This window comes from Pecten maximus, chromosome 18, assembly GCF_902652985.1.
Source record: "Pecten maximus chromosome 18, xPecMax1.1, whole genome shotgun sequence".
NCBI lineage: Eukaryota > Metazoa > Mollusca > Bivalvia > Pectinida > Pectinidae > Pecten > Pecten maximus.
In genome coordinates, this window is record NC_047032.1 from 11,378,222 (window position 1) to 11,402,499 (window position 24,278).

Sequence of the window (24,278 nt, forward strand, 5' to 3'; positions counted from 1 at the left end):
ACATTATACACGATACTACAGTATACACGGTACTACAGTACACACGATACTACAGTACACACGATACTACAGTACACACGGTACTACAGTATACACGATATTACAGTACACACGATACTACAGTATACACGATACTACAGTACACACGATACTACAGTACACACGATACTACAGTACACACGATACTACAGTATACACGGTACTACAGTATACACGATACTACAGTACACACGATACTACAGTATACACGGTACTACAGTATACGCGATACTACAGTACACACGATACTACAGTATACACGATACTACAGTATACACGATATTACAGTACACACGGTACTACAGTATACACGATACCACAGTATACACGATACTACAGTACACACGATACTACAGTACACACGATACTACAGTACACACGGTACTACAGTACACACGATACTACAGTATACACGATACCACAGTACACACGATACTACAGTACACACGATACTACAGTACACACGATACTACAGTACACACGGTACTACAGTACACACGAAACCACAGTACACACGATACCACAGTACACACGATACCACAGTACACACGATACTACAGTACACACGATACTACAGTACACACGGTACTACAGTACACACGATACTACAATACACACGATACTACAGTACACACGATACTACAGTACACACGATACCACAGTATACACGGTACTACAGTACACACGATACTACAGTACACACGATACTACAGTACACACGATACTACAGTACACACGGTACTACAGTACACACGGTACTACAGTATACACGGTACTACAGTATACACGATACTACAGTATACACGATACTACAGTACACACGATACAGTACACACGATACTACAGTACACAGTAGTTGTTATCTAAGTGGATCTATTATTGTTAATATAATCCATCATTATAAGTACACTTACCTATGAGAGTGTCACAATTTAAGCCTGTAAAACCGCTGTCACACGCGCAAGTGTACGAGCCATCATTTGCTGAAGTGCATGTGCCGTAAACGCAGGGATTGTTAAGACAGCCTGTCAAATAAAATAATGACTACTTTATCTTTAACATTGGTATTTATACGTTACTATGTCTGTATTACTATAACTACGTTACTATGTCTGTATTATTATAACTACGTTACTATGTCTGTATTACTATAACTACGTTACTATGTCTGTATTATTATAACTACGTTATTATGTCTACATTACTATAACAACGTTACTATGTTTACATTACTATAACTACGTTACTATGTTTACATTACTATAACTACGTTACTATGTTTATATTACTATAACAACGTTACTATGTTTACATTACCATGACTACGTTACTATGTTTACATTACCATGACTACGTTACTATGTTTACATTACCATGACTACGTTACTATGTTTACATTACTATAACAACGTTACTATGTTTACATTACCATGACTACGTTACTATGCTTACATTGCTATAACTACGTTACTATATTTACATTACTATAACTACGTTACTATATTTACATTATTATAACTACGTTACTATATTTACATTACTATAACTACGTTACTATATTTACATTATTAAAACTACGTTACCATATTTACATTACTATAACTACTTTACTATGTTTACATTACTATAACTACGTTACTACATTTACATTACTATAACTACGTTACTATGATTACATTACTATAACTACGTTACTATGTTTACATTACTATAACTACGTTACTATGTTTATATTACTATAACTACGTTACTATATTTACATTATTATAACTACGTTACTACATTTACATTACTACAACTACGTTACTATATTTACATTACTATAACTACGTTACTATATTTACATTACTATAACTACGTTACTATATTTACATTACTATAACTACGTTACTATATTTACATTACTATAACTACGTTACTATATTTACATTACTATAACTACGTTACTATATTTACATTACTTTACCTACGTTACTATCTCTACATTACTATAACTACGTTACTATCTCTACATTACTATGACTACGTTACTATATTTACATTACTATAACTACGTTACTATATTTACATTACTTTACCTACGTTACTATCTCTACATTACTATAACTACGTTACTATCTCTACATTACTATGACTACGTTACTATGTTTACATTACTATAACTACGTTACTATGATTACATTACTATAACTACGTTACTATGTTTATATTATTAAAACTACGTTACTAGTCTGGATTATTATAACTACGTTACATGTACTATGTTTACATTACTATAACTACGTTACTAGTCTGGATTATTATAACTACGTTACTATGTTTACATTACTATAACTACGTTACTATGTTTACATTACTATAACTACGTTACTATGTTTACATTACTATAACTACGTTACTATCTCTACATTACTATGACTACGTTACTATCTCTACATTACTATAACTACGTTACTATGTTTACATTACTATAACTACGTTACTAGTCTGGATTATTATAACTACGTTACTATGTTTACATTACTATAACTACGTTACTATGTTTACATTACTATAACTACGTTACTATGTTTACATTATTAAAAATACGTTACTATGTTTACATTACTATGACTACGTTACTATGTCTACATTGACATGGCTACTATGAATACGTTACTATGAATACGTTACGATAACTACGTTACTATGAATACGTTACCATAACTACGTTACTATGAATACGTTACGATAACTACGTTACTATGAATACGTTATCATAACTACGTTACTATGAATACGTTATCATAACTACGTTACTATGAATACTTTACCATAACTGCGTTACTATGTCTACATTACCATGACTACGTTATTTTTAATACATGTACTTAACCATGACTACGTTACTTTGAATATGTTTCCATGACTAGGTTACTATGAATACGTTACCATGACTATGTTACTATGAAACCGTTACCATGACTACGTTACTATGGATATGTTTCCATGACTACGTTACTATGAATACGTTACCATGACTACGTTACTATGAATACGTTACCATGACTACGTTACTATGAATACGTTACCATGACTATGTTACTATGAATACGTTACCATGACTATGTTACTATGACTACGTTACCATGACTATGTTACTATGAATACGTTAGCATGGCCTTGTTACTATGAATACGTTACTATGACTACGTTACTACGACCACGTAAATATAACTACGTTATTATTACTATGTTACAATCACTTTTTAACTATGACAATGTTCATCTGACAATGTTACTATTTCTATGTAACTTTGTCTACGTCACTATGATTACGTAACTATACCTTTCTGTAACTACGTTGTTATCTTATGTTACTAAAACTACATGACTTTGGCTATTTGAATATGAACCTGTTATCAGAATGTATGATTATGTTACTAAGACTGCTCAATATTCAATTTGTTACTAAGGCTCCTTTGAACACTGAACGTCGTTATGAATTATGTTGCTACGACTAAATTTATTTTGACTTTGCTACTCTTACTATATTTACTTTATGACTTGACAATGAGTAAGTTTCTATACGTTATATTAGATAATTTACCTGACCCTCGGGTTTGTACTGTCAAGTTGAACCCTCTACTCGGCGGCCTACCACTGACAAAGTTAGCATCAAATATAAGCATCATGGTATTCTTATTATCCAAAGAAGTCATATAGGTAAGGCCCTGTAAATTTCCGCAGTGTCTGTAAATACATAGAAGTTTTGGCTATCAGTATTACACACATCTCAATAACACCTGTACATAACACATAACAACACATGTAAATCGAGATACTCGTGAAATATATGTATATTCAACGGGAAACCATTCAATATCCTCTATTTAATATTAACAATCTTAATTTTTTTGCACTTTCAAAACAAAAAGAAAAAAATATTAAATTAATTGTTATTATGGAAGGATGTTTGAACCAGCCAATTATAGCCTATATTTGGATACCACGGCGTCCTCCATAATAAACAATTGTCCCTAGTAAGAAATGTACATACAATTTCTATTATTAAATCTTAAGATAGCCATATCATAAAATAACTTCCTAACTTTGGAGAGTTTAGCGTATTTCCAGTACTTTGATTTATGCAGCTTTCAGTGCATCAAGTATGAATATATAATTAAAAACACTCAAATAAACCACCCTTAAAGGGACATCACGGTAAAAACGTTGTTATTTTCATTGCATGTACGTGTTTTGTTCATTTCCAGTTATGTTTCTGTGCTATCCCAATATTCACAGTCGATCCCTATGTCCAGCTTGACCACTCGATTTAGTTGGTAATGCCCCTCTAAATTTAGCGCGGAAATTATTTTTAAATCATCACGTGACTGTTTTGAAATCGAGGCTTTTTCATTTGTAAACACAAACTCACGTTAGTTTACACGTCGAAATATTGCATCTGGGTAAGTTGGGTAACGATATCATACAGTGGTTTAAATGTAAAAATAACATGTTCTGTACATATTCTGGTGCAAATATTCATATAGTATAGTGACAGTAGCAATGTACTGGTACAGAATGTATAAATATTACCGAGTTTGTGTAAATATTACCGAATTTGTGTAAATATTATCGAGTTAGTTTTGACCTACTATCCAGCAATCAAGCAGAATACGAGCAGCGTCCGTATTACTGCTGTTTTCTTGTTTGAACTGTTCCAATCTATTACTGCTTACCCAGTGTAATTCTAGGATTGTCTTTGGCCCATTTGGCCATCATTCTCTTTATTGCGGAAGCTGCTTTCAACCGCAGTCGATTCACGTTGGAAGCCATTTTTGTTTTCTGGTGTTTTAGTTTGTTGTGCGCATGCGTTTTATCGTGTATATCACAAAATTTACATATCCAGACTATTGATCAACGAATTGTGATAACGTTTTGATAATTAATAATTGATGTTTTTTATGTATATATATCATCAAATTCGAATGATTATTGTTCATAAGGTTATCTTTTTTAAAGATATACCCAATAATATGAAAAAATACAAAAGAAAAATTGGTTTACCGTGATGTCCAAAAAAGTAATAAAAATCCATCTGAAGGGGCATTCCTACGTTTGAATACAGTTTAAGTCGTCTAAATTAATCTTACTGGAAAATATGTATTTTTTCCAAGTAGTAAAATTTATATAATCTTTACATTAATACGGCAGCTTTTCTCTCAAATTCGACCCGAAGTATTACTAATTACCGCAAAGGCATACGGCATTTGTCAACAAAACGCCATTTTCTTGTACATTTTAGCGTTGATTTCATTACTGTATTTATCTGATGTAGGTATATATTACCTGATGTAGGTATATCTTACCTGATGTAGGAATATCTTACCTGATGTAGGTATATCTTACCTGATGTAGGTATATCTTACCTGATGTAGGTATATATTACCTGATGTAGGAATATCTTACCTGATGTAGGAATATCTTACCTGATGTAGATATATCTTACCTGATGTAGGTATATCTTACCTAATGTAGATATATCTTACCTGATGTAGATATATCTTACCTAATGTAGATATATCTTACCTGATGTAGATATATCTTACCTGATGTAGGTATATCTTACCTGACGTAGATATATCTTACCTGATGTAGGTATATCTTACCTGATGTAGGTATATATTACCTGATGTAGGAATATCTTACCTGATGCAGGTATATATTACCTGATGTAGGTATATCTTACCTGATGTAGATATATCTTACCTGATGTAGGTATATCTTACCTGATGTAGATATATCTTACCTGATGTAGGTATATCTTACCTGATGTAGGAATATCTTACCTGATGTAGGTATATCTTACCTGATGTAGGTATATCTTACCTGATATAGGTATATATTACCTGATGTAGGAATATCTTACCTGATGTAGGTATATCTTACCTGATGTAGGTATATATTACCTGATGTAGGAATATCTTACCTGATGTAGGTATATCTTACCTGATGTAGGTATATATTACCTGATGTAGGTATATCTTACCTGATGTAGATATATCTTACCTGATGTAGGAATATCTTACCTGATGTAGGTATATCTTACCTAATGTAGATATATCTTACCTGATGTAGATATATTTTACCTGATGTAGGTATATATTACCTGATGTAGGAATATATTACCTGATGTAGATATATTTTACCTAATGTAGGTATATATTACCTGATGTAGATATATCTTACCTGATGTAGATATATCTTACCTGATGTAGATATATCTTACCTAATGTAGATATATCTTACCTAATGTAGATATATCTTACCTGATGTAGATATATATTACCTGATGTAGGTATATCTTACCTAATGTAGATATATCTTACCTGATGCAGATATATCTTACCTGATGTAGATATATCTTACCTAATGTAGATATATCTTACCTAATGTAGATATATTTACCTTAGACCTGTCTGACCAATCAAGTTGTACTGCACCTCGAGTGTGTGGTAACATGCGCTGTTACTACTGGACAGCCCAAGGTCATTAATGGTCAAATGTATATGTAGATCGGAAGGAGACTGTTGTAAAACAAAATGTTCTATTTAATCCCTGTTTTCACCACATTATGAAAACACAAAATCACACATCCGTAAATATTAAGATTGTGTGATTGTTGCAATGATTATGCTGATGTTGATTCATGGAATATAAATAGTATGATTAAGTTGATAGATATAGGAAGTAACATGACTAATTTATCATAGATATATGTTTCCAATAAATTCCCATACTAAGCTTAACTGATTGAATGAAATTCAAACAGATTTCCCATGTTAACGTAGCATGTACATATTTTGCACGTCTATCATTTTAAATCAATACCACATGGAAGATATATCTACAACTAAATGGAAGCATTAAATCTAACTTCCACATTTCCTCCCTTTTTACCTTTTTATTTACTAAAATGTATTTAATCATTTGATCAAATTCCAACTGATGTTTTCACATTGGACTCTATTGTCATTATGATAAGATGTTGTGTTTTATCTTGTCTATGCTGTCATGTAACGTCAACCTATATATATGGGTGCCAGATTTATGACTGTCCCTTTGCTATATTAGCATTGTATGTACATTATACAAACATAGTGCTTTAACCTGATTCGTTAGAAATACTTGTGTTCAATATTATTTCTATATTATGAAACTTATGAAAATATAAAAATCTTTCAAACACTAAACTTATTCTGTGATAATTAACTACTTAATATGCTGCTTTGTTTGTTGTATCTTGTATGCTTGCTTGTAACTCGTTTGTTCCATTGCTTTTATATGCCTTCTGTGATTTGTGTATTGCTACATTCTTGTAATTCAGCTGTTTGTAATTCAGTATCGTTTCTTCTGTGATTCCTGTATGCTACATGTATATCTTAACTAGATAATATCGCATTTCTTAGTACTATGTTTATACTTGTTATTTTATATCATGTTTGTCGCAAAAAAGGGCTACAGCGCTAATGTTTACTGTTTTAAATATGCGACGTTAAATAAAATTTTTTTTTTTTTTTTTTTTTTTCTCTTATGCTCAGATATAGGCTCATAGATATATCTTAATATTATATGTATATAGTCCAACTTCTCATTCATATTTCATTACCAGACTTTTACATTTCTCGTTATATATATCATACAAACGTGGTGTTCATAATTTCATCCTCGAAAGTAATAATCTCTGTCTCTCTCTGTCTGTCTCTCTGTCTGTCTCTCTCTCTGTCTCTCTCTCTCTCTCTCTCTCTCCTTCAAACACACACACACACACACACCCTTGCACACACGTACCCTTAAAACAGAAGCAGAAACTCTATACTAACGGCAGCATACTTGCATATACGTGCTAAATAAAAATTCTTGTATATATTGTATCTTGTATCGGATGCTTTATTCGCCTTTTAAAAATCTAATATGGGGCGACTAGGTCGGAACTCCCCCAATAGTGAAAGGGGGGGGGGGGGGGGGGGGGGGGGGGGGAACTATTCAGTACTCTCGTGTTAATAGACAAATACACATATAAAAAAAACATCAATCATATTTTACATAACTGGCCATACAGACCTGAAATTGTGAAAAGAACACACGTTGGCACAAAACAGGCCCATTCATCCTCATATTAGCATTTCTATTGTGGTAGAAACATGTCATACCAACTCGTGGTTGTTATATATGGTATTTCTTTCACTCTCGTTATTTATTTTTTTTTTTTTTCAAAGTTACAAAAGAGACTTGCTAAAGCTCGCCGCTACATGATATATCAAACACACATATATTAACTAGTCACATTGGTAATGAGGTGATATATGTATATGAAATCTATAATTACCGTAATATACCAGACACACTTCTGTCCTGACACGTAATTGTTGGGGTAATTTGGAGATAAAATTGTTTGTGGAACTCCGGCTGCCAACGTGATATCTCCTCCGCATACTGTTAAACAAGCCACGTGAACAAATATAGCATTACTGCAGCCTTTGTGGAGAGAGTGTGTTGTTTTAATCATAGCAAGTTATTTTGCAAATTATGTAAATACAGACTGTTTTCGGCCCCTATATATATTGCAAAATAATTTGCAACCATAGAACTGTAGAATAGTTAGGGTGAGATTAGTTACTAGTATTAGAATAAGTTCCGCTATTCTTCGCCAGTGCTAAATAAGAAAAGTTTGGTTATACTCTATATTATGCTTTGCTTTTGCTGTTAAATCAACTCAAAACTGTCTTGTGGGTAGGGCGGAGGAATTGCACCTGCTGCCAATCAATGCATGATCTAAACAGACGACTAAAATTAGCCTTTTTTCTTTGTTATGAACACATTTTCTTCTTCCTAATGTCTTGACACAGCCTGAAATTTAGTTGTGTGTTCACCCCTGTTTTTTCCTACACCATGTGTATATTTGGTATCATGGTTCATATGTCGAAAGGTATCAATCCGAATTCGTTTTTCAATTCTAATATTTCATTTCTTGCATTGAGGTTACTTATATTTCTATAGCTATTCAAATGAAATTTAGGTTCGAAGATCATATTAAAATCTCCACACAGTATATATTAATTATTTCTTGTTATATATATATAATATTAAAATTCTCCTCATAAAAAGCGGCTGGTCTTTATTAAATAAAACGTTATCAAAGTCACTTTCTCTCCTTGCATTCGCATATCTAAAGCTAACATATTACCATTTAAATCCCTTTTTTTTGTAAACTTCGCCATTCCAAATCATTACTAAAAAGTATAGCCGTTCACCTCGAATTGGAATTAAATGCATCACAAATACATTCAAATCCCCATTTCGAACGAATCATTTTCCTTATCAGCTGTAAAATGCCTCTCTTGCAGGCAAAACAAATCGTAGTTCATAACAGTGTCTAAAGGAACATTATGTTTGAAATGACTCCGCACATGCCACATTTGTGTGATATTGTTTACAACCGCCATTAGCATTTCAAGGTCAAAATATGATCAGTGTTTACAAATATATCAAATAGAACCGGTAAAACAGATGTTCCTACTGTGTGCCATAGAAACTTAGGATCATAACGATATGGCTATTTTGTGCAATATATGTGATACAAATGAGCTAATTGTGGCCCCCTGAACCTTTTATACCTTTTTTTTGTCGTAATTCACAAACAAACAGCTTGACAAATAACAGCAAGGCCTGTGGTAAGCTATGATTCATGCTAACGATTGATCAAGTTACTGATATATGTTGCACCACAATAGTGATAAAAAGGCTTGTCACTGTCACTTATATCATTGAGTTTGCTATTTACATGATCCTTAAAAAATAGATTCCAAACCAAACTCTATAAAACTCAAAAGTAATATATAACAAGTACTAGTTGTAATGGGAAACTATTACAGAAGTCCACCAAACGCCCCCGCAATCGTACCATCCCTCAATTTCCCTATACATTTGTATATATTATAGCAAATTTCATTGAAATCGAACAACATATAAATTTCGACCAATCAGAAACCTCCGAATGGTTGCTATTGCAACGAAACCCATTCAGTTGATTTTGCAGTCCCCTAATACCCCTACATACCAAATTTCATCAAAATCAGACAATATCGTAATTTAAACCAATTAGAGACCAGGAAATGGCGGCCATTTTGTTTAAATGTGAGAGTGAGGTTATGGGAGTGACTGGTGTCCCATGATGTACCTACATACCAAATTTCATCAAAATCGGATCAAATCTAAAGTTCGACCAATCAGAGGCCTCCATTTCGTTTCCATGGCAATACAGGTTTTCGAAAGTGGAACCATCGCAAACCCCTATATACCAATTTTCGCCAAAATCTAAATTTCAGCTAATCAGAAGCCTCGCTATGGCGGCCATTTTGAAACGGAGCAAAACCAATAAGTCCCCCACTTCGTTTGAGGGACGTAATTAGCGTTTTGGTCAATACAAAGTTTGCAATTTTAAGTCAATATAACCACGTTTCCTGACAATAAAAAGAAAAAATTTCCTTTGATATTTTTTTTCTAATTTTCAATGAATGCAAATAATTCTATAAAAAGACTCAAGTGTTTTTGCAAGCTTAATGGCACGAGACTATGCATCCATCACTGTTTCAAAGATATATCCATTGTTTTTGGGATCAAGGTAAAGTCTTACCTGAATCTGATATCAGTGTCTCGCAGTTTGTACCAGTCACGTCTCTTGGGCATACACATTGACAGTTAAAGTTGACGAAGCCCTTGTGTTGACATGTTGGAGGATTAGTGCAACCGGCTATAAATAGCATCATATATAATATATCAATAGTAGCAAAGTAATATCAAACAACAGTGTCAGCAGTGTAACAAACAACATCAAACAGCAGTAATGTCAGCAGTGTAACAAACAACAACATCAAACAACAGTAATGTCAGCAGTGTAACAAACAACATCATCAAACAACAGTAATGTCAACAGTGTAACAAACAACATCATCAAACAACAGTAATGTCAGCAGCGTAACAAACATCATTATGTAACAGTAATGTCAGCAGTGTAACAAACAACATCACCAAACAACAGAAATGTCAGCAGTGTAACAAACATCAAACAAACAGAAATGTCAGCAGTGTAACAAACAACATCATCAAACAACAGTAATGTCAGCAGTGTAATAAACATCATCAAATACAGTAATGCCAGTAATGTAACAAACAACAATCAACAGTAATGTCAACAGTGTAACAAACATCACCAAACAACAGGAATGTCAACAGTGTAACACACATCATCAAACAACCGTAGTGTCAGTAGTGTAACAAACATCAAACAACGGTAATGTCAGCAGTGTAACATACAACATCATCAAACAACAGTAATGTCAGCAGTGTAACAAACATCACCAAACAACAGTAATGTCAGCAGTGTAACAACAACACCAAACAACAGTAATGTCAGCAGTGTAACAACAACATCAAACAACAGTAGTGTCAGTAGTGTAACAAACATCAAACAACAGTAATGTCAGCAGTGTAACAAACATCATCAAACAACAGTAATGTCAGCAGTGTAACAAACATCAAACAACAGTAATGTCAGCAGTGTAACAAACAACATCAAACAACAGTAATGTCAGCAGTGTAACAAACAACATCAAACAACAGTAATGTCAGCAGTGTAACAAACAACATCAAACAACAGTAATGTCAGCAGTGTAACAAACAACATCAAATAACAGTAATGTCAGCAGTGTAACAAACAACACCAAACAACAGTAATGTCAGCAGTGTAATAAACATCATCAAACAACAGTAATGTCAACAGTGTAACAAACATCAAACAAACTGTAGTGTCAGCAGTGTAACAAACAACATCATCAAACAACAGTAATGTCAGCAGTGTAAGAAACATCATCAAACAACATTAATGTCAGTAGTGTAACAAACAACATCAAACAACAGTAATGTCAACAGTGTAACAAACAACATCAAACAACAGTAATGTCAGCAGTGTAACAAACAACATCAAACAACAGTAATGTCAACAGTGTAACAAACAACATCAAACAACAGTAATGTCAGCAGTGTAACAACAACATCAAACAACAGTAGTGTCAGTAGTGTAACAAACATCAAACAACATTAATGTCAGCAGTGTAATAAACATCATCAAACAACAGTAATGTCAGCAGTGTAACAAACATCACCAATCAACAGTAATGTCAGCAGTGTAACAAACATCATCAAACAACAGTAATGTCAGCAGTGTAACAAACAACATCAAACAACAGTAATGTCAGCAGTGTAATAAACATCATCAAACAACAGTAATGTCAGTAGTGTAACAAACAACATCAAACAACAGTAATGTCAGCAGTGTAACAAACAACATCACCAAACAACAGAAATGTCAGCAGTGTAATAAACATCATCAAATACAGAAATGCCAGTAATGTACCAAACAACATCAAACAACAGTGATATCAGCAGTATAACATTATCAGTACACAACAGTAATGGTGTGAAGTGACGAACACCCATTTTTACTTTTAACAGGATATGAAGTGTATGTATCTATTGATGAAACTACTTGACAGGAAAAGCCGTGTATATTTACCGTTTTAGATAATTTGACAGAAAGTGAAGCATGTATAGTGGTTTTAATTAATCAACAGGAAGTGACGTAAATGTTTATAGTATAGAACAATTGACAGGAAGTTACTTACATGTGCATCTGTAAGAATCTGTGACATCTTGCGTGTCGTAAAAACTGAGTACATTTGCTGAGTCAGCCAAGAAGTTCAGTCGTGTATCGAATAAACGTATTGTCGGACTTCCGTTTATCGAAAACGCCTGAAAACATGAAAAACATTGTTTTTTCTCATCCTTCTGATAAGGCACAATTTTATTGATAAAACAAAATGTTGAGCCCCCGTTTTGAGCCCCCAACCGTTAAAACTTTTTAGAGAGAGAGGGAGACAGTCTGTCTGTCTGTTCCAACTTGACTCGAGGTGGCTTCCATTCTTAAGTTTCAGTTCGTTAAAATACCCTTTGACTGAGCAATGGTCACTTGAAGTTATTGGAACTTGAAGAAGACACATAACAACAGGTATACTTGATCATACATTATACAAAGGATGATGTAATGAAATATGTGGAACCAAGATAGAAGCTTGTATTATATTACTCCGCCGTGCTCTTCAGTTGAGCTACAATGTTATGCCCTTTTCATTTTGGCGGAACGATTGTAGATTTGATTCCCAATAATGCCATTCGCGGTTTTCGTGCTTAGCATTTTGTGCCTCCCATATATTGCTCAATAGTTGTATAATGTGAATATAGAAAAAAAAATAGAAAAACATATAAAGTCTATGAATCTATTTATACCACGGTAGGTCATTTTAGATGGCATTTAATCGAATAAGCGCAACGATAATTCATTGGCTTTAAGCATTATCTATCAATTGCAACATTATTTAGAAAATAATTATTCTGCCACATTTGGAGTACTTATCAAATACTTGTCTTGGATAAGCACTGATTCCTAATTGGATAATTAAATTTCATATAAAATTATATTGATTTTTTTTATGTTAACTCCAAATAAAGTAAAAGACGCCATGGAAAATGTACAGTTCAAATATATTGAATTTAATTTTATTCATTTCAATTTCAATAGAATCGAAGGTCCAATCACAAAGTTGATAACAAATTAATAAAATATAATATGAACGTAAGATAATACACAATAGAAGCAAATAAAGTCTATAAAACGCATTCATATGTAAAATAGAATCGATGTTCCTAATATATATCATCTTTCAAGTTCAAGTTCAAGTTCAAGTTCTTTATTGACTTTGAGTCTTCCGACTCATCAGTATCATATACATACATAATATACAAATTTTACATAACATTGACAACATCAGACAAAACACACAAAAAACATAAATTTGCGCCAGAGACAATATACTCGGAGAGCATAACTATGTCAAAGAAGCTCTTTTGACATTTGCCACTTTGATGTATTTGGCCAATCTAGACAATCAAGTAAGTCATGCTATGGAAAGTAAAAAACCTAATTCTAAAGGCAAATCTTCTTCAAGTCAGACTTAAATCTTTCAGTCGAGACCTTAACAATTTTTTAGAAACATGACTAAGGTAGTTGAAATTAGTTTTGACTCCGTTAAGAACACTATATTTTCTTACATTGATATGGCATTTACAGGGATAAAACAGAGTTGATCTTCTCGACCTTAAAAAACGATGTGAAACTAAAAAGTTATATTCTCCTGTTAAATGACTACAGTCATGCTGGCTATGTACACATTTGAATACAATATAAAATCTATGTATTTACGTCTACTTTCCAGGCTAGATAAGTTACATTATGTACACATTTGCATGTAAGATAGACTATTATAGACTAATTTTAATTTAAGACACAGACATTTTAAAAGCTTGATGTATGAAAACGTTGTTTGATATGGTGACCATATTATAGAGCAGTATTCTAACTGACTGCGTACCATATTCATGTACAGAGAACAGACACTTTTGTAAATGGCCTGCAAGTACGTTTGAAAATTCCAAACATTTGCATCGCCTTACCAACCACTTTTTTTAACATGAGCCGTAGGCTTTAACATGTTTCTTTCTTAAGAGGTTCACCAGCCAAGCTATAGGAATATTCAGTTGTACATCTTTTGTTGGTAAACGTCATGTGACAGTATTTCTTTACATTAACGGACATGTTAAAGTTTTACACCAGTCGTAGACATATGCCTTTCCAAAGTGAAATAAAGAAAAAATGTAGTAAAAGCAGCTCGGGTTGAAGAGCCGTGGTTTCGGTCTCTCTAACAATAAGTTGTCCTCACGTTGGAGGCCTTTCTTTATAAAACTGTATTTCTGTTGAATATTTATAAATGTTATTTATGCTGAATTACTTCTAAATAAAAATATGCATGCATAGATAAATTATATAAACTGAGTTTACTTTGATAGATCCGGAATTAATGTCTTACGGTTTTAAGTTCTATGTATAGTTATTTAAGGATTAACATCAATTATTTTTTCTGTTATACAGTTATAACAGAAAAAACTGGAGTGTACTCTAAATAAACCGAAGAGAGTACACTCCAGTTTTTTTATGTTATGACTGTATAATAGAAAAAATAATTAATGTTAATTCTTATAATTTAATTTCGTCTTATACACACCAAGATATTTCACTTTCTTTGGCGAACTCTTTTCTGTGATAAATTATTACGCAACGTCATCAGCCAATCAAAAATGACGTTACATTTCGCAACGTCAAAAATTTTGTTATGGAGGTATAACAAAATTATTTCAGCCAATGAAAATGCGTGTTTCATACAAAATTAAATTATTTATAAATATGATCTAGTGTATATCATTTACTCGAATCTATGGATGTAATAACTTACCCTGAGAGAATACTGCATGATGGAGGCCACGTCGTATGGGTTTACGTCATCAGTAGATGACTTCGCCATATTGTTATTACCTTGGCCGCCATTCACGTTCGCCCATAAAATTTCGACGTGGTTGTCTCGATCTGTCCGACTCTGTTCATGATGACCTCCCATTGCGTGTAACATCTCGTGTAAAGTGATACTATTCTGTGGAAGAACAAGTAAAATTTCATGGTAAGCATATTGAGCTGTCGGAGAACAAGTTACAGCTCGTGAAAATTCAAATTGATCTGTCGGAGAACAAGGAAAAGCTCGTGTAAAGTAATATTGATCTGTCGGAGAACAGGGAAAAGCTCGTGTAAAGTAATATTGATCGGTCGGAGAACAGGTAAAAGCTCTTGTAAGTAAATTAATATTGATCAGTCTGAGAACAAGTAATAAACAGTTTGTGTGAAGTCAAATTGATCTGTCGGAGAACAGGTAACATCTCGTGTAAAGTAATATTGATCTGTCGGAGAACAGGTAACATCTCGTGTAAAGTAATATTGATCTGTCGGAGAACAGGTAACATCTCGTGTAAAGTAATAGTGTTCTCTATGATAATCTATATCCTGGGATATGACAATATATATATACCCATCTAGGGACATGACAACGCACATTTGTCATCTTCGGACATGACAGTGTACATACATCTGCAGACATGACAGTGTACATATATTTTTCTAGGAACATGACAACATACTGTGCAAAGGGGGGTGACTCCAAAATCAGGGGAGGTAACTTGGTACACTGCCGAAGCAATGAATATAGAAATACTGTATGTAGTCGTATATCCTATAAATGGGTATCAAACTAGCCCAAAAATTAATAAGTCGGTCTTCATATGATAAATTAAATTATATTTAAGAAATCATTTTTAATACAATACTAGGACATGTAAACATCCGGAACATCACAGCTACATCATTCACACCCAGAACACAACAGCTACATCATTCACACCCAGAACACCACAGCTACATCATTCACACCCAGAACATCACAGCTACATCATTCACACCCAGAACACCACAGCTACATCATTCACACCCAGAACATCACAGCTACATCATTCACATCCAGAACACCACAGCTACATCATTCACACCCAGAACATCACAGCTACATCATTCACATCTAGAACATCACAGCTACATCATTCACATCCAGAACATTACAGCTACATCATTCACACCCAGAACACCACAGCTACATCATTCACACCCAGAACATCACAGCTACATCATTCACATCCAGAACATCACAGCTACATCATTCACATCCAGAACACCACAGCTACATCATTCACATCTAAAACATCACAGCTACATCATTCACATCTAGAACATCACAGCTACATCATTCACATCTAGAACATCACAGCTACATCATTCACATCCAGAAAATCACAGCTACATCATTCACATCTAGAACATCACAGCTACATCATTCACACCCAGAACATCACAGCTACATCATTCACATCTAGAACATCACAGCTACATCATTCACATCCAGAACATTACAGCTACATCATTCACACCCAGAACACCACAGCTACATCATTCACACCCAGAACATCACAGCTACATCATTCACATCCAGAACATCACAGCTACATCATTCACATCCAGAACATCACAGCTACATCATTCACATCCAGAACACCACAGCTACATCATTCACATCTAGAACATCACAGCTACATCATTCACATCTAGAACATCACAGCTACATCATTCACATCTAGAACATCACAGCTACATCATTCACATCCAGAAAATCACAGCTACATCATTCACATCTAGAACATCACAGCTACATCATTCACATCTAGAACATCACAGCTACATCATTCATATCTAGAACAACACAGCTACATCATTCACATCTAGAACAACACAGCTACATCATACACATCCGGGAACATATATTAGCATAAAGCAGTAAGGACATAGAACGTTCATTAGTTATTAGATATATCCACGATAAATATCTATATAGCGTAGTAGTTGTCATCTTCAATATAACGGGGATTAGTTTCACTTTCACTCATTGCAGCCCTGGAAGATGTTTGGGCAAAAGTAAAGGTTCAGATCCACCACTTGTTGATAAAACAAGAAGTTATATTATTAATTATGTACAACATATTAACCTCCAGGTCGCCATGCCGTTGACTGGCTTTGAACTTCGTCGTCGCTCTTCTGTTTTCTTCAAAAGAAATGGCCAGGTCTCTTTCCTGTCGTCACCAAATGGCTAGTTATGTACCTTAAACGTTGCCATGACATACTCCAGGGTTCAAGAGAACGGAAGTGAATGTAACCCATGGAGTATCGAGGTTGAAGACCTTATGCCAAGCCAATTTGTCATTTATTCATGGAGCAATGCTGATTCATAAATAAATGGCAACTTGGCTTGCCATAAAAAGCAAACATAACCCTTGGAGTATCGAGGATGACTCCAGTGGTGACGGGAGGGAAAGTAAACATAACCCCTGGAGTATCGAGGATGACTCCAGTGGTTCCAGAGTATGAATGTGAACCAGTATCGAGGATGACTCCAGTGGTTCCAGAGTATGAATGTGAACCAGTATCGAGGATGAGAGTTTATTTCCAATAGCCTTCACACTTACCGATACACAACCGGGAATTTGCAGACTGAGATCCTGCCTGCCAGAAAACACTCGACCGACATATGAATAACAACCACTGCAACACAAATATACTGAAATGTCATATACGTCATCATAATAATAAACATGAAATAAAGACGAATTGAAGAATGGGTCATATATAAGCCACAAAATTGTTCCGTCAAGAAGGGGTAAAACATATGATAAATTTTGGAGCTTAATTTTATGTACTGGTATGAATGGTTTGATAATGCCTTACCTGTCACTGAAGATGTTGACATACGATTGATGTCCAAGTTGGTTTGCTAAAGCCGTCGATCTTGGCAACCATTGCACGCATGTTTTGGCTGCCATTTCTTGAATTGCCCCAAGGATGGTATTTCGCTGATTTGTATCTGTTTCATACGTAAAGTCATACATTAGGGCTACATAAGAATTCCTTCAACTGGAGTATACGCCTTCTGTAAGACGTTTCTGTAGCTGTTTCATAAGATCTGCGAGGACGGTTTTTAAAAATGCAATACAAACTACAATACAATGGACAGTTTGGTTTCGGTACACCTTGTCAATATGGCCGACAAACCTGAAGTAATTATCTCCCCGTTACAGTTTGGTTTCGGTACACCTTGTCAATATGGCCGACAAACCTTAAGTAATTATCTCTCCGTTACAGTTTGGTTTCGGTACACCTTGTCAATATGGCCGACAAACCTTAAGTAATTATCTCTCTGTTACATTTTGGTTTCGGTACACCTTGTCAATATGGCCGACAGACCTGAAGTAATTTCTCCGTTACACCTTCAAGATAAATCTACCAACTCCAAAATATATTGTCAGCTAAAAACACATATCCCACAGGGATTTCTACTCTCCGAATAGAAGGGAATACATCAAGTTTGTACAAACAGTGATGAGTTTGTTCCACTCTCATGGTTTCGGAATTCAAATGTGTAAAGGACATTTTAAAGAATTTCTCAGGGCATACAAAAGACCCCGCACTAGGATTTTGTTGAATTATATATTTGGATAACTAAAGCTATTACATTTTAAGTTTGGCATCTACAAATTGCATGAATGAAATCTCCTAACACAGTCTACGCTTCATCAGGTGCTAAGCCAATCCTCTTTAATGTGATGTTTTTTTCCAAATCAATTGTACCAACAAAGGTATACATAGCGGATATGTTACAGGTGAGCTGTACATTTTCGCTGAACTTCTTGTTTCTGTATACTTCATGTAAGAATGTGGTGATTTCGTCTGCACGTTAAACCATACTTACTGAAAGAGGACGCTATCTCGTACGGTACTATAGCTTGTTCCCAAAGAGGACGGGAGATGAAATTTTCCATCCGACCTTCTGTATCTTGCTGGAATTGTAAAATGTAAATAAAGCTTCCCTGTTAGCAGTGTTATACCACCCATTACATAACTACCATGTTATTAGTATCATGACACCATACATAACTACCATGTTATTAGTATAATAACACCTTACATAACTACCCTGTTATCATTGTCAAAACACCCATTACATAACTACCCTTTTATCATTATTATAACACACATTACATAACTACCCTGTTATCATTGTCATAACAACCATTACATAACTACCCTGTTATCATTGTCATAACACCCATTATATAACTACCTTGTTATCAGTGTTATAACACCCATTACATAACTACCCTGTTTTCAGTGTCATAACACGATACATAAGTTATTGATGCACAGAGGAAATATACAGTTAGTGATGATAACACAAAATCTCCTAATGTTTCTGGGGAAATAATGTACAAATGTCGATAACAGGAATTAAACAAGATCGTATAACGTACGTACACTCTAAGACAAAATTGACAAAAATAGAGATCTTCATGGAAACTCTTTAACAAATACAAGGAGAACTAGACCAGGCGTTCCGTAAGGGGAAGTATATTTTATATTTATGGACGATAACCGCCAAACAAATTAAGATCAACTCGCTAACGTTGGAATCCCTGCTGACGTGGATGGCTTACCAATTCCGATTCCAGACCCATGATGACTTTTTGTCGGTGTGTTAGTTTGTGGGAGTCATGGTTTTGTCCCCACATGTTGCTCCTTTGTCTCTCCAGGTTTTCGGCACCTTTGGCCTGTGTAAGCAATATATGTGACAATATACTATACCAAATACTGTATTTTCTCATCTTACTTATATTTTACATATTGACCTTTACATAGTAACACAAACGACGAAGGAAGACAATTGTTTTACTCTTGTTCTAAACAGGTCTCAAACTCACGATGTACGGCATCTAATCGCCTACCTAGAAACATTAACTCAGCTTATAACACAGTACCTCATCCATGTTTTCAATATACATGCTGTCGAACGCTGGAACAAGCTATGTATCTATAACGTCAAATCAAGATTCAGATTCGTGATAGAAAGTCAAAAATTATTTTTAAAAATCCGACAAAGCATTAAAATGCTATAAATATATAAAATTATAGAAATTAACGTGTTGGATTAATTACCTTTAACAAAATAATTAAACATCTGTTTTCAGGATATAAGGATGTATAGATTGAGGTCAAGAGGTCATCACGTGATGATTTATCACCGTAGATTGCGGTGATGACCTTATGTTTGATAATTGCCACTGTTGTCACCTGGGCCCGTATCCATGAAACCATTCTTACGTTCAAGCACAAGATATGTGTTCAACCCAACTTCTTTAAACTCGCTTATACCACAAAAAGCAGTTTAGAAGCAAACCCTAAACATTGAAGATAATATCAACTAATTTGCTATCTTTCCGAAATTCTTTGAGATCACATGAACGCATTCAAATATCAGATCTATCGCCAAAAGTATTTGAGCATAAGTATGGTTTCTTGATGGTGGAAGTTTAATCACTTAAGATTGAAGTAATAAAGTTATGATCTGATATCTGATCACTCTAGGTTGATACCATGGGTCATAAGGTCGTGACCCGATGTCTGATCACTCTAGATTGAGGTCAAGAGGTCATCAGGTCGTGACCCGATGTCTGATCACTGTAGATTGAGGTCAAGAGGTCATCAGGTCGTGTCCCGATGTCTGATCACTCTAGATTGATGTCAAGAGGCCATCAGGTCGTGTCCCGATGTCTGATCACTGTAGATTGAGGTCTCCAGGTCGTGAGGTCGTGTCCCTATGTCTGATCACTGTAGATTGAGGTCAAGAGGTCATCAGGTCGTGTCCCGATACCTGATCACTGTAGATTGAGGTCATCAGGTCGTGAGGTCGTGTCCCGATGTCTGATCACTGTAGATTGAGGTCAAGAGGGCATCAGGTCGTGACCCGATGTCTGATCACTGTAGATTGAGTTCAAAAGGTCGTAAGGTCATGACCAAATGTCTTTTCAATAAGGTTCAAAAGTTACGTCGAATTCCCAGATATACATATTTATATACACCCTGGTACAAGTATGTGCCTTCCTTTTTTCATATGTCAATAATTGTGTGAGGTCTAACACATAAGGAATACCTAATACATCCAAAACTGTTGACAGAATTAAGGCCGGTGAATGGTGATGCTTAACACTCTTGAATTTAAGCTTGAGATTAAAAAAAATCTTAACATAATTGTAAGATAACATCCGGGTATTGTGGGTATTCATGTTAAATTGCGAGACAAATGATCATCGGGATTGGAAAGGAATCTTACCCTGTGAAGTTTGCCGTCGTATGAAATCAACATACTTTCGAGTATCAGAGCGAGATTGGAGTCAGGATCGACATTCTGAAATTAAACATGTTTTGATTATTCTAATTCTCCGTACGAACAATGGAGTTGTTAGTGAGTAGAAGACGATGTTTGTACGTGTAATTGCTAATTGTCATGAGCATTAATGATGCGAGCATTTTTAAAAGTAGAATGAATACGGTATGTATCGGTATGTATATAATGAATGTTTATCAGAGGTATTATAAGTACATGTATATATAGCACGAGTACGAATATTGGGGAATATTAGAATTCTAGTATTTCATTCCCTCTCATCACTCAAGTCAAATTTACTCAAACATGACTTTTCATCATGCAGCTTTTCAGTCTTTAACCATTCGAATGATTAAAATACAATTTGCATAAATTGGGAAATCATTCTAATTGGACTTTGAAACAGTTCTGAATCGGCCAAACAGATCAACTGGAAAGGTTGATAAATTTCGTTGCATAAAACCTCTCATTGATGAAAAGTCAGATACATATCTCCTATAATTCACTCTGACCCCGACAAAATAGAGAAATACACTCTATTCCATTTAACCCCACCGAAATCGAGAAATCCACTACCATAAAATACCCTACCATTCATTCTGACCCAAGCGAAATCCTATTGTAAATATTTCAACATTCATCTCCCTCTCATCATTTCCTCTTCCAATGTCATCACAGTGAAATGAATGCTCCAAAAATCTTACCTTTCCATCGAAGTCTGGTGAACTGAGATCTACTTGCGTTTCATCTTCAGCCGATCGCACTACTCGATCCTGTGGATGTAACAATTTTACATTAAAAAAGTTAGAGAGTCGGTAATATAGCGAATTTACAGTGATGGAGGACATAGCGACTTACATAGAATGTAGTGTTGGTGATATCAATTCTTTATTAATGGTAAACCGATACAGTTCAGGGATATAAGATTTGCATACATTAAATTACAATAAATATTTCCAGGATCAATCATACAAAATCTAATCTTCTGCTGAATAATTTCCTCGTAAGATGTTTGCATGATGAACAAATTTTCCTAAATTACACAATTCTTTTGTATAACCAGACGATAGAAATATAACTAATTTGAAGACGGAGGGATTTCTTCGATAATAGGGCTTAATATATTTGATTCTCAGCTCACTGTACAAGGGGCATTTAAAAATGAAGTGATATTCATCCTCGATGTCAGTAAGACAAACAGGGCAGGTTCTAAGATGCCTAGGTACGTTTCTTTGTCTACCTGATTCGATGAAAAGACAATGGGAAGATAAATGTAATCTAACAATAGTTTTTTTTTATAATTAGAAGGAATTGGTTTTAAAAGATATGTTTGCAACGTTAAATGATCTACAACATGCCTGTATGAGACACATTTCGGCGATGACACAAAAAAAATGTTCACATTCTTGTTTGAAATTGTCTAACAGTCGTTGTTTTGCTGTAGCTATGAAATGATTTATATTTCCATCTTACCTAGTGAGCACAGCTCGTGTTTTACTTTGGCAACCCAGTTTTTACAATTTGGGTTCACCTCACAATCGTTGTACATATATTCGTAACATGCATTTAATATACAAATTCTTGGTAGAAGTTAATTTACACCAGTATTTCAGTATTTTCAATTTACGAGAGAGGACTATTGGAAACCTTCCCAATTTCAAGGTATACCATAGCATTTGGTGTCAATCGTTTAACTCCAAGAATATTTTTACAAAAATCTAAATGTACTTTCTCAATATCTGGGGCTGTATGGAAACCCCATACTTCACTACTATACCCCGCCACACTTCCTACGTATGTGTCGAACAGACTTAATAATGTGGAAAAATTTAAAAACATGGGAATACGAGTTTTTTAATGCAAATAATGCCTTCCTGCCTTGTGAAGCTAACAGTTTTTGCGATTGATTAAAATTACCGTTATAGCTTAAGAACAAACCAAGATAGCAAACACTATCTACATTTTCAAGTAATATATCATTAAAATAACATTTTTCATCTTGTGATATTTCGCCGGACTTTCGGAAAACCACAACTTTAGTTTTAGAAACATTGACTGTTAGGGACCACTTTTCTGTATAATCTTTAAGTTTGTCAAGCATCGACAGTAAACTACTTATACTTTCAGAAAACAAAACCATGTCATCAGAATACATTAATAAAAATATGGACAATTCTTGTAAGTCAAGAGGCTGCACTGCGGCCCGTAAAAAATCAGCTTCACAATCATTAACAAACATGCTAAACAAAATCGGGGAGACAATTTCCCCATGTAAGACCCGTCTTGTTGTAAAAAAAAACTGATTTTTTTCCATCAACATGGTTGCTAAATTGTATATGACTATATAATGATTTGATTACAGACATCATTTTGCCGCGAACA

At 34.5% G+C, this 24,278-nt stretch overlaps 1 protein-coding gene across 1 annotated transcript in view; it reads right to left on the bottom strand.

Annotated features, from left to right (window-relative positions):
• Positions 1-24,278, bottom strand: part of LOC117316575 (MAM and LDL-receptor class A domain-containing protein 1-like) — a 56,366-nt gene that overhangs the window by 17,128 nt on the left and 14,960 nt on the right. Inside the window, exons 3-15 of the mRNA XM_033871236.1 lie at positions 22,601-22,669; positions 21,843-21,917; positions 20,170-20,283; positions 19,428-19,515; positions 18,407-18,542; positions 18,148-18,223; positions 15,486-15,680; positions 12,765-12,891; positions 10,718-10,834; positions 8,411-8,517; positions 6,490-6,608; positions 3,629-3,771; positions 954-1,064 (exon numbers count right to left, since the gene is read on the bottom strand). Of these exons, the coding sequence (XP_033727127.1) occupies positions 954-1,064; positions 3,629-3,771; positions 6,490-6,608; positions 8,411-8,517; positions 10,718-10,834; positions 12,765-12,891; positions 15,486-15,680; positions 18,148-18,223; positions 18,407-18,542; positions 19,428-19,515; positions 20,170-20,283; positions 21,843-21,917; positions 22,601-22,669 (1,477 nt within the window). The remainder of the gene's footprint in view (positions 1-953; positions 1,065-3,628; positions 3,772-6,489; positions 6,609-8,410; positions 8,518-10,717; positions 10,835-12,764; positions 12,892-15,485; positions 15,681-18,147; positions 18,224-18,406; positions 18,543-19,427; positions 19,516-20,169; positions 20,284-21,842; positions 21,918-22,600; positions 22,670-24,278) is intronic.